The following is a 12500-nucleotide window of genomic DNA, read 5'->3' on the forward strand; positions in this document are numbered from 1 at the left end:
GTTGTATAGTTGTCTGTTCCATTTTATTTATAGTGTCAAATCCTAACGGTAGTTATCTCAGGACTCTTTACAGAGAGAGCAGGTCTAGACCACACTCTATAATTTACAGAGACCCAACAGCCCCCCCAACAGCAAGAATATATTGCAACAGCAGCGATGAAAAGCCTCAGACAGCCCCAGGCAACGTGTTGGGGGGGGTGGAGGCCCCGTTATAATCTGGTGATGCATTCAGGACTCGGCCTCCATTGTTGGCTTATTCTAATCACTTTCATTTTACAGAATGCTTCCCGCCTGGAGGAGAGGAGCATTCATGATCTGTGGCGTGTAGGAGGGGAAGTGTCCGTGCAGCCTGCAGCAGAGGCTTATAACTCGCCGTGTGACGTAAAGCTGCTGATCCGGGCTCGCCACAGGAGACGCTCGCCTAACTTCTTATATAATGTTCTCAGGGACAGTACACAACTAAACCTGCCTCACGCTCCCAGACACGCTGGCAGAGAGCTGGAGTATGAAATCAAACTGGTGTTTGATAGGAAGTCATTATCCGTCCGCAGGGGCGGATTAAGGTGGTCAGGGGCCCCGAGGCTGCTCTTTGTGTGCCCCCCCCCCCCCCCTTAATCATTGTGCTTTACTGGAAAAATGTATTTAGTCCCATATATGGTCCACACGCAAATAAGGTCGGGTACAGCGTCTGAACACCCCGTTTTACTGAGGCATCACAACATCATTACTAGTGGTGGAAGAAGTATACAGATCTTTTACTTAAGTAGAAGTACTAATACCATACTGTCCTGCATTGAAAATGTTACTTAAGTAAAACTATGCAAGTATCATTAGGAAAATGTACTTGAGGTATTAAAAGTGAAAGTACTGAATGTCAGAAAATCCTCAAAGTGTTTAATAGGCTAAACATTTCAGCTGCCAAAATACTGTTAGTTTAATTTATTATAAATATAATACTGTATTGTTTAAACTAGACCTACATCTTAATGTGTAAAGTAACTAGTACTGAAGCTGTCAGATTATGTATTTCTCTCTGATGTCTATGTCTAGCGGAGTAGAAGTAGAAAGTGGCATTTAAAAAAAAAGACTTAAGTAAAGTACAAGTACCTCAAATGTGTACAGTACTGGAGCACTTGCTACAGATTACAGGGGATTATTAAATTCCTCTGGCACACACAGAGACGCAAAAAAACACAAAATATCCACACAGAGACGCAAAAAGACACAAAATATCCACACAGAGACGCAAAAAAACACAAAATATCCACACAGAGACGCAAAAAAACACAAAATATCCACACAGAGATGCAAAAAGACAAAATATCCACACAGAGACGCAAAAAAAACACAAAATATCCACAAGAGACGCAAAAAGACACAAAATATCCACAAAAAGACACAAAATATCCACACAGAGATGCAAAAAGACACAAAATATCCACAAAAAGACACAAAAAGACACAAAATATCCACACAGAGATGCAAAAAGACACAAAATATCCACAAAAAGACGCAAAAAGACACAAAATATCCACAAAAAGACACAAAATATCCACAAAAAGACGCAAAAAGACACAAAATATCCACAAAAAGACACAAAATATCCACACAGAGACGCAAAAAGACACAAAAAGACGCAAAATGTCCACAAAAAGACACAAAATGTCCACAAAAAGACACAAAATATCCGCAAAAAGACACAAAATATCCCCACAGAGATGCAAAAAGACACAAAATATCCACAAAAAGACACAAAATGTCCACAAAAAGACACAAAATATCCACACAGAGACGCAAAAAGGCCGCAGTTCCTGTAACTCTTTCAGCTCTGTGGGCGCTCAGTATTTTCCCTGTGCTCAGTATTTTCCGTGGGCGCTCAGTATTTTCCGTGCTCAGTATTTTCCGTGGGCTCTCAGTATTTTCCGTGGGCGCTCAGTATTTTCCGTGGGCGCTCAGTATTTTCCGTGGGCGCTCAGTATTTTCCGTGGGCTCTCAGTATTTTCCGTGGGCGCTCAGTATTTTCCGTGGGCGCTCAGTATTTTCCGTGGGTGCTCAGTATTTTCCGTGGGCGCTCAGTATTTTCCGTGGGCGCTCAGTATTTTCCGTGGGTGGGTTCTCAGTATTTTCCGTGGGTGCTTAGTATTTTCCGTGGGTGGGCGCTCAGTATTTTCCGTGGGTGCTCAGTATTTTCCGTGGGTGCTCAGTATTTTCCGTGGGTGCTCAGTATTTTCCGTGGGTGCTCAGTATTTTCCGTGGGTTCTCAGTATTTTCCGTGGGTGGGTGCTCAGTATTTTCCGTGGGTGGGCTCTCAGTATTTTCCGTGGGTGCTCAGTATTTTCCGTGGGCGCTCAGTATTTTCCGTGGGTGGGCTCTCAGTATTTTCCGTGGGTGGGTGCTCAGTATTTTCCGTGGGTGGGCGCTCAGTATTTTCCGTGGGTAGGTGCTCAGTATTTTCCGTGGGTAGGTGCTCAGTATTTTCCGTGGGCGCTCAGTATTTTCCGTGGGCGCTCAGTATTTTCCGTGGGTGGGTTCTCAGTATTTTCCGTGGGTGCTCAGTATTTTCCGTGGGTGCTCAGTATTTTCCGTGGGTGCTTAGTATTTTCCGTGGGTTCTCAGTATTTTCCGTGGGTGCTCAGTATTTTCCGTGGGTGGGTGCTCAGTATTTTCCGTGGGCGCTCAGTATTTTCCGTGGGTTCTCAGTATTTTCCGTGGGCGCTCAGTATTTTCCGTGGGTGGGTTCTCAGTATTTTCCGTGGGTGCTCAGTATTTTCCGTGCTCAGTATTTTCCGTGGGTGCTCAGTATTTTCCGTGGGTGCTCAGTATTTTCCGTGGGTGCTCAGTATTTTCCGTGGGTTCTCAGTATTTTCCGTGGGTGGGTTCTCAGTATTTTCCGTGGGCGCTCAGTATTTTCCGTGGGTGCTCAGTATTTTCCGTGCTCAGTATTTTCCGTGGGTTCTCAGTATTTTCTCGTGGGTGCTCAGTATTTTCCGTGGTGAGTGCTCAGTATTTTCCGTGGGTGCTCAGTATTTTCCGTGGGTGGGTGCTCAGTATTTTCCGTGGGTGCTCAGTATTTTCCGTGGGCGCTCAGTATTTTCCGTGGGTGGCTCTCAGTATTTTCGTGGGTGCTCAGTATTTTCCGTGGGTGCTCAGTATTTTCCGTGGGTGCTCAGTATTTTCCGTGGGTGCTCAGTATTTTCCGTGGGTGCTCAGTATTTTCCGTGGGTGCTCAGTATTTTCCGTGGGTTCTCAGTATTTTCCGTGGGTGCTCAGTATTTTCCGTGGGCGCTCAGTATTTTCCGTGGGTGCTCAGTATTTTCCGTGGGCGCTCAGTATTTTCCGTGGGCGCTCAGTATTTTCCGTGGGCGCTCAGTATTTTCCGTGGGCGCTCAGTATTTTCCGTGGGTGCTCAGTATTTTCCGTGGGTGGGTGCTCAGTATTTTCCGTGGGCGCTCAGTATTTTCCGTGGGCGCTCAGTATTTTCCGTGGGTTCTCAGTATTTTCCGTGGGTGCTCAGTATTTTCCGTGGGTTCTCAGTATTTTCCGTGGGTTCTCAGTATTTTCCGTGGGTTCTCAGTATTTTCCGTGGGTGCTCAGTATTTTCCGTGGGCGCTCAGTATTTTCCGTGGGTGGGTTCTCAGTATTTTCCGTGGGCGCTCAGTATTTTCCGTGGGTAGGTGCTCAGTATTTTCCGTGGGCGCTCAGTATTTTCCGTGGGTGCTCAGTATTTTCCGTGGGTGTGCTCAGTATTTTCCGTGGGGGCTCAGTATTTTCCGTGGGCGCTCAGTATTTTCCGTGGGTGCTCAGTATTTTCCGTGGGTGCTCAGTATTTTCCGTGGGGTGCTCAGTATTTTCCGTGTGTATTTTTTGTGGGTGCTCAGTATTTTCCGTGGGCTCTCAGTATTTTCCGTGGGTTCTCAGTATTTTCCGTGGGTTCTCAGTATTTTCCGTGGGCTCTCAGTATTTTCCGTGGGTTCTCAGTATTTTCCGTGGGTGGGTGCTCAGTATTTTCCGTGGGTGGGCGCTCAGTATTTTCCGTGGGCGCTCAGTATTTTCCGTGGGTGGGTGCTCAGTATTTTCCGTGGGCGCTCAGTATTTTCCGTGGGCGCTCAGTATTTTCCGTGGGCGCTCAGTATTTTCCGTGGGCTCTCAGTATTTTCCGTGGGCGCTCAGTATTTTCCGTGGGTTCTCAGTATTTTCCGTGGGCGCTCAGTATTTTCCGTGGGTGGGTTCTCAGTATTTTCCGTGGGTGCTCAGTATTTTCCGTGGGTGCTCAGTATTTTCCGTGGGCGCTCAGTATTTTCCGTGGGCGCTCAGTATTTTCCGTGGGCGCTCAGTATTTTCCGTGCTCAGTATTTTCCGTGGGCGCTCAGTATTTTCCGTGGGCGCTCAGTATTTTCCGTGGCTCCTACTTCAGGGCAGGGTTTTTTCGCTGTTCCCTTTTCAGCATAGGAACCTATAGGTCAACGAGGGTCGGGTTTTCTCCATCTTATTCATCACTAATTTCACTTCTGACAACGTTTTAGGCGAAAAATGAAGATTTTGAATATAGGCAGCTTTGCGCAAACTGATGCCGAATTGACAATTTGCTGCAAAGTTTTTGGAGTTTTCGGAGCTCCATGAAGGGAGGCGACAGCCAGCAGACGCCTGCCCCGGCCGCTAGCTCGTCGCTGGGCCAGTCGCGCTCAGAGACCTCGCTGTGAGCTGGAGGTCTCTCAGACCGCTCTCGTAAATAAGAGGCTTCTATTTCACCGTTGACGGTGCGTTTGTTGAAATATCACAACACATGTCCATCAGAAGATTAACGGGAACCTGTGGTTACTCACACACACACACACACACACACACACACACACACACACACACACACACACACACACCGCAGCAGGCAGAGGCGGGGGGGGGGGATGCCTTGTGAGGGGGAATACAACAGCCATTCTCTTGGCTGCGTTTCACCATTTGCCAGTTTCATTTTAAACAGGATTTTGGAAAAGCAGCCTACCTCTTTTGGTGTAGCCTATGTGTTGTCTTTCTGGGGAGCCCTATCCAATGTGCTCCAGGCTCTGTGACTCTCTGCCCCCCGATTTACACATGAAGCTCTGATTAAAACACATGAAATGTACCAAACTCACACAGTAATGTAAAAAACATTCCCCCGTTTTTTTCATATATCCATCTGGTGACCCCCCAGAAATGATCTGGTCTGGTGACCTCCAGAAACGATCTGGTCTGGTGACCCCCCAGAAACGATCTGGTCTGGTGACCCCCCAGAAACGATCTGGTGACCTCCAGAAATGATCTGGTCTGGTGACCCCCCAGACACGATCTGGTGACCTCCAGAAACGATCTGGTCTGGTGACCCCCCCAGAAACGATCTGGTGACCTCCAGAAACGATCTGGTGACCCCCCAGAAATGATCTGGTCTGGTGACCCCCCCAGAAACGATCTGGTGACCTCCAGAAACGATCTGGTCTGGTGACCCCCCAGAAATGATCTGGTCTGGTGACCCCCAGAAATGATCTGGTCTGGTGACCTCCCCAGAAATGATCTGGTCTGGTGACCCCTCCAGAAATGATCTGGTCTGGTGACCCCTCCAGAAACGATCTGGTGACCTCCAGAAACGATCTGGTCTGGTGACCCCCCCAGAAACGATCTGGTGACCTCCATAAACGATCTGGTGACCCCCCAGAAATGATCTGGTCTGGTGACCCCTCAGAAATGATCTGGTCTGGTGACCTCCAGAAATGATCTGGTCTGGTGACCCTCCAGAAACGATCTGGTGACCTCCAGAAACGATCTGGTCTGGTGACCCCCAGAAATGATCTGGTGACCCCCCCAGGTTGAGAACCACTGCACTGAAGGATCTGAATACTTCCTCCATCACTGACAGACATTATCAGTAAGACATCGCCATCTACTGCTCAGCCACAGCTCTGCTTAACCTGCAGTATGTATAGACTGTATATACATATACATTATATATATATACATTATATACATATACATTATATATATATACATTATATATACATTATATATATACACATTATATATATATACATTATATATACATTATATATATATATACATTATATATACATTATATATATATATATATATACACACACATTATATATATATATATTGTAATATTTCATGTAAAACCTCCAGTAGGATTTAGTTTTTTAGGACTTATTTTGCTGTTATGATTATGAATATTTATATTTATTGTCGTTGTTTCAGGACAACGAAACACAGTTTAGCAACTCTTCAGAATTGACAATATAAATGACAAAATATGTAAACATCAAGATAAATAAAAGGGTCAGAATCAAACAGATTCATAATCAGTTTATTGAAAGCCAACACATCCTTCAGAAGTCATTCCATAGCTCATCCAACACGTGAACGTCTCTCCAGTCATCCAACACGTGAACAAGTCTCTCCAGTCATCCAACACGTGAACGTCTCTCCAGTCATCCCAACACGTGAACAAGTCTCTCCAGTCATCCAACACGTGAACAAGTCTCTCCAGTCATCCCAACACGTGAACGTCTCTCCAGTCATCCAACACGTGAACGTCTCTCCAGTCATCCCAACACGTGAACAAGTCTCTCCAGTCATCCAACACGTGAACGTCTCTCCAGTCATCCCAACACGTGAACGTCTCTCCAGTCATCCAACACGTGAACGTCTCTCCAGTCATCCAACACGTGAACGTCTCTCCAGTCATCCAACACGTGAACAAGTCTCTCCAGTCATCCAACACGTGAACGTCCAGTCATCCAACACGTGAACGTCTCTCCAGTCATCCAACACGTGAACGTCTCTCCAGTCATCCCAGCACGTGAACAAGTCTCTCCAGTCATCCCAGCACGTGAGCGTCTCTCCAGTCATCCAACACGTGAACAAGTCTCTCCAGTCATCCAACACGTGAGCGTCTCTCCAGTCATCCCAGCACGTGAGCGTCTCTCCAGTCATCCCAACACGTGAGCGTCTCTCCAGTCATCCAACACGTGAACGTCTCTCCAGTCATCCAACACGTGAACAAGTCTCTCCAGTCATCCAACACGTGAACGTCTCCAGTCATCCAGCACGTGAACGTCTCCAGTCATCCAGCACGTGAACGTCTCTCCAGTCATCCAACACGTGAACAAGTCTCTCCAGTCATCCAACACGTGAGCGTCTCTCCAGTCATCCCAACACGTGAACGTCTCTCCAGTCAGTCCCAACACGTGAACGTATCTCCAGTCATCCCAACACGTGAACGTCTCTCCAGTCATCCAACACGTGAACGTCTCTCCAGTCATCCCAACACGTGAACAAGTCTCTCCAGTCATCCAACACGTGAACGTCTCTCCAGTCATCCCAACACGTGAACAAGTCTCTCCAGTCATCCAACACGTGAACAAGTCTCTCCAGTCATCCCAACACGTGAACAAGTCTCTCCAGTCATCCCAACACGTGAACAAGTCTCTCCAGTCATCCCAACACGTGAACGTCTCTCCAGTCATCCAACACATGAACAAGTCTCTCCAGTCATCCCAACACGTGAACGTCTCTCCAGTCATCCCAACACGTGAACGTCTCTCCAGTCATCCAACACGTGAACGTCTCTCCAGTCATCCAACACGTGAACGTCTCTCCAGTCATCCCAGCACGTGAACGTCTCTCCAGTCATCCCAACACGTGAGCGTCTCTCCAGTCATCCCAACACGTGAACAAGTCTCTCCAGTCATCCAACACGTGAACGTCTCTCCAGTCATCCCAACACGTGAACAAGTCTCTCCAGTCATCCCAACACGTGAACGTCTCTCCAGTCATCCCAACACGTGAACAAGTCTCTCCAGTCATCCCAACACGTGAACGTCTCTCCAGTCATCCAACACGTGAACGTCTCTCCAGTCATCCAACACGTGAACGTCTCTCCAGTCATCCAACACGTGAACGTCTCTCCAGTCATCCAACACGTGAACGTCTCTCCAGTCATCCAACACGTGAACGTCTCTCCAGTCATCCAACACGTGAACGTCTCTCCAATCATCCCAACACGTGAACAAGTCTCTCCAGTCATCCAACACGTGAACGTCTCTCCAGTCATCCAACACGTGAACAAGTCTCTCCAGTCATCCAACACGTGAATGTATCTCCAGTCATCCCAACACGTGAACAAGTCTCTCCAGTCATCCAACACGTGAACAAGTCTCTCCAGTCATCCAACACGTGAACAAGTCTCTCCAGTCATCCAACACGTGAACAAGTCTCTCCAGTCATCCCAACACGTGAACGTCTCTCCAGTCATCCCAACACGTGAACGTCTCTCCAGTCATCCAACACGTGAACGTCTCTCCAGTCATCCCAACACGTGAACGTCTCTCCAGTCATCCCAACACGTGAACGTCTCTCCAATCATCCCAACACGTGAACGTCTCTCCAGTCATCCCAACACGTGAACGTCTCTCCAGTCATCCCAACACGTGAACAAGTCTCTCCAGTCATCCCAACACGTGAACGTCTCTCCAGTCATCCCAACACGTGAACGTCTCTCCAGTCAGTCCCAGTGTTTCCTCTGATATTCTGTCCAACCGACCAGTGACCGTTTCCACCGTGGGACATTTGTTCACCATGTTTGGTGTTTGACCCAACCAGATGAACACATTGCTACTCCTCCACCCCCCCCCAAGAATCTCACCCAGTCTACCCGACTATGTGTGTGTGTGTGTGTGTGTGTGTGTGTGAAAGCTCCCTTCACTTCAATGTTTGTTTGTTTCCACACTAAAACTCTTCACATGTTTTTGCAGTTGAAATGAATGTGACGGGAACATCCTCTGTTGGTTCTCGGTGTTTCCGCCTCCTCCTCTGCCCCCCCCCCGCCTTCCTGTCAGCCTGTCTGAGCCTCCTCAGCACCTCCTCCTCCCCCCCCCCCTTCTGTCAGCCTGTCTGAGCCTCCTCAGCACCTCCTCTCCTTCCTGTCAGCCTGCAGCCTGTCTGAGCCTCCTCAGCACCTCCTCTCCCCCCCTCCTTCCTGTCAGCCTGCAGCCTGTCTGAGCCTCCTCAGCACCTCCTCTCCCTTCTGTCAGCCTGCAGCCTGTCTGAGCCTCCTCAGCACCTCCTCTGGACTGAGAGAAGAGTCCACTCGGATCAGTTTGTCTCTGGACCTGGAGCCCTGCGGGAGGCAGGAGAGAGGAGGTCAAACAAGGCACGATAAAATAAATAGCGTTCCCATTGGGCGTAGGTCTGATCAGTCTGGAGGACAGCTATATCAACACGCTGAAATAAGTCTGGATCATTTATCAGCTGTGGCAAAAAGTGGAGCAACTCCTGTCCTCCAATCCAAGCAATGACAGCAGATCTGGTGAGCGCCTATCTCTACATCGATACAGTCTATGATCTCTACATCTATATATACGGTCTATGGTCTCTACATCTATATATACAGTCTATGATCTCTACATCTATATATACAGTCTATGATCTACATCTATATATACGGTCTATGGTCTCTACATCTATATATACAGTCTATGATCTCTACATCTATATATCTACATCTATATATACGGTCTATGGTCTCTACATCTATATATACAGTCTATGATCTCTACATCTATATATCTACATCTATATATACGGTCTATGATCTCTACATCTATATATACAGTCTATGGTCTCTACATCTATATATATGGTCTATGGTCTCTACATCTATATATCTACATCTATATATACGGTCTATGATCTCTACATCTATATATACGGTCTATGATCTCTACATCTATATATACGGTCTATGATCTCTACATCTATATATACGGTCTATGATCTCTACATCTATATATACGGTCTATGGTCTCTACATCTATATATACGGTCTATGGTCTCTACATCTATATATACGGTCTATGATCTCTACATCTATTTATACGGTCTATGGTCTCTACATCTATATATACGGTCTATGATCTCTACATCTATATATACGGTCTATGATCTCTACAGTCTATGATCTCTACATCTATTTATACGGTCTATGGTCTCTACATCTATATATACAGTCTATGATCTCTACATCTATATATACAGTCTATGATCTCTACATCTATATATACGGTCTATGGTCTCTACATCTATATATACGGTCTATGGTCTCTACATCTATATATACAGTCTATGATCTCTACATCTATATATACAGTCTATGGTCTCTACATCTATATATACGGTCTATGGTCTCTACATCTATATATACGGTCTATGGTCTCTACATCTATATATACAGTCTATGATCTCTACATCTATATATACAGTCTATGGTCTCTACATCTATATATAGTGAGTATTCAGGAACCTTGTCAAGAGAGATGTGACTTTTCTTCAGCTCCAGGACTTGAGCCAGGAAGCGGATGAGCTCCGTGTTTGCCTCTCCGTCTGTCGGAGGCGCTGCGATGGCAACTCCCACCGCCTCGGAAGAAACGTCTGCGACAGTAGAAGAGGAGAAGATAGTCAAATGATCTTTCAGTTGGTCGTAACAACAGTCTCGTCATTAGAAACTGTGTGATGGTGACCTGAGATTAGGGCAGCAAAAGGAATATGTGTTCTAACAACAGAGTGAAAGAAATGGTGATTTCCCCACTGGGGATCAATAAAAGGCATACATTATTATTATTATTATTATTATTATTATTATTATTATTATTATTATTATTATACAGAGAAGGGGACTCAAGTCTGAGACTCGGACTCAAGTCACACTTAAGTCGCACAAACAGCTGAGTGGATGGACTGTATGGATGGAGCTACAGGACATGCTATGATACTGGACTGTCTGGATGGTAGCTACAGGACATGCTATGATACTGGACTGTCTGGATGGGTAGCTACAGGACATGCTATGATACTGGACTGTATGGATGTAGCTACAGGACATGCTATGATACTGGACTGTATGGATGTAGCTACAGGACATGCTATGATACTGGACTGTATGGATGGAGCTACAGGACATGCTATGATACTGGACTGTCTGGATGGTAGCTACAGGACATGCTATGATACTGGACTGTATGGATGGAGCTACAGGACATGCTATGATACTGGACTGTATGGATGGTAGCTACAGGACATGCTATGATACTGGACTGTATGGATGGTAGCTACAGGACATGCTATGATACTGGACTGTATGGATGGAGCTACAGGACATGCTATGATACTGGACTGTCTGATAGTAGCTACAGGACATGCTATGATACTGGACTGTCTGATAGTAGCTACAGGACATGCTATGATACTGGACTGTCTGGATAGTAGCTACAGGACATGCTATGATACTGGACTGTGTGTCAAACTATTCTAAAGTAAGTATTGTGGTGCTGCAGAGACGTCACTGTCCTACAAATCCAATCCTGTCGTACAGACCCTCAAATGAGGATAATGATACAAAACTGGTAGCCTGGTTGGCACCAGAAGGGTCTGGGAAAGGTTCATTGACAGTTCATTTCCAAAGGGGCGTCACCGACGGACGCCGCTCAAATGCCTCTGGGCGCCATTGGATAGTCCTTCAACCAATCAGACCAACGATCCGGGTGATGCTGCTCTTCGGTGGCCGTCATGTTGAATGTAAACAAAAAGCTGCTCGCCGTCGCTGAGCTATCGTCGTCGCGTAAAGCCCGCCTCAGCGGTTGTGATTGGTGTAAAGCCCGCCTCAACGGTTGTGATTGGTGTAAAGCCCGCCTCAACGGTTGTGATTGGTGTAGAGCCCGCCTCAACGGTTGTGATTGGTGTAAAGTCCGCCTCAACGGTTGTGATTGGTGTAGAGCCCGCCTCAGCGGTTGTGATTGGTGTAAAGCCCGCCTCAGCGGTTGTGATTGGTGTAGAGCCCGCCTCAACGGTTGTGATTGGTGTAGAGCCCGCCTCAACGGTTGTGATTGGTGTAGAGCCCGCCTCAACGGTTGTGATTGGTGTAAAGCCCGCCTCAGCGTTGTGATTGGTGTAAAGCCCGCCTCAGCGGTTGTGATTGGTGTAAAGCCGCCTCAACGGTTGTGATTGGTGTAAAGCCGCCTCAACGGTTGTGATTGGTGTAAAGCCTGCCTCAACGGTTGTGATTGGTGTAAAGCCCGCCTCAGCGGTTGTGATTGGTGTAAAGCCCGCCTCAGCGGTTGTGATTGGTGTAGAGCCCGCCTCAACGGTTGTGATTGGCGTAAAGCCCGCCTCAACGGTTGTGATTGGTGTAAAGCCCGCCTCAACGGTTGTGATTGGTGTAAAGCCCGCCTCAGCAGTTGTGATTGGTGCCTCGATTTCGGGGACATTGGAAATGGGTTTGAATGGGCTCTTCGCCAGACTGACTTGCAGAGCAAATCTCACATTTGCCGTAAGTCCGTCAGGGTTTACCCAGGCTACAAAACTGATCATTCCCTCCAAAATAATGGCCATTAGATCTGTTTTCGTAGCGTGCAGCCTCACCTGTGATGGCGCTGTGTTTGGAGCCGGGCTTGGCGTGCACC

At 47.0% G+C, this 12500-nt stretch overlaps 1 protein-coding gene across 2 annotated transcripts in view; it reads right to left on the minus strand.

Moving 5' to 3' along the window:
• Nucleotides 1-8949: 8949 nt before the first annotated feature.
• c8h15orf40 (chromosome 8 C15orf40 homolog) overlaps nucleotides 8950-12500 on the minus strand; it is a 6065-nt gene continuing 2514 nt past the window's right edge. Inside the window, exons 2-4 of one of the 2 annotated variants that reach the window (XM_078256341.1) lie at nucleotides 12460-12500; nucleotides 10346-10473; nucleotides 8950-9163 (exon numbers count right to left, since the gene is read on the minus strand). The exon at nucleotides 12460-12500 is cut by the window's right edge and continues 89 nt beyond it. In XM_078256341.1, the coding sequence (XP_078112467.1) occupies nucleotides 9074-9163; nucleotides 10346-10473; nucleotides 12460-12500 (259 nt within the window). In that variant the 3' untranslated portion in view covers nucleotides 8950-9073. The remainder of the gene's footprint in view (nucleotides 9164-10345; nucleotides 10474-12459) is intronic. The other variant, XM_078256340.1, reaches the window with a different exon arrangement.

This window comes from Sander vitreus, chromosome 8 (genome assembly GCF_031162955.1).
Source record: "Sander vitreus isolate 19-12246 chromosome 8, sanVit1, whole genome shotgun sequence".
Taxonomy (NCBI): domain Eukaryota; kingdom Metazoa; phylum Chordata; class Actinopteri; order Perciformes; family Percidae; genus Sander; species Sander vitreus.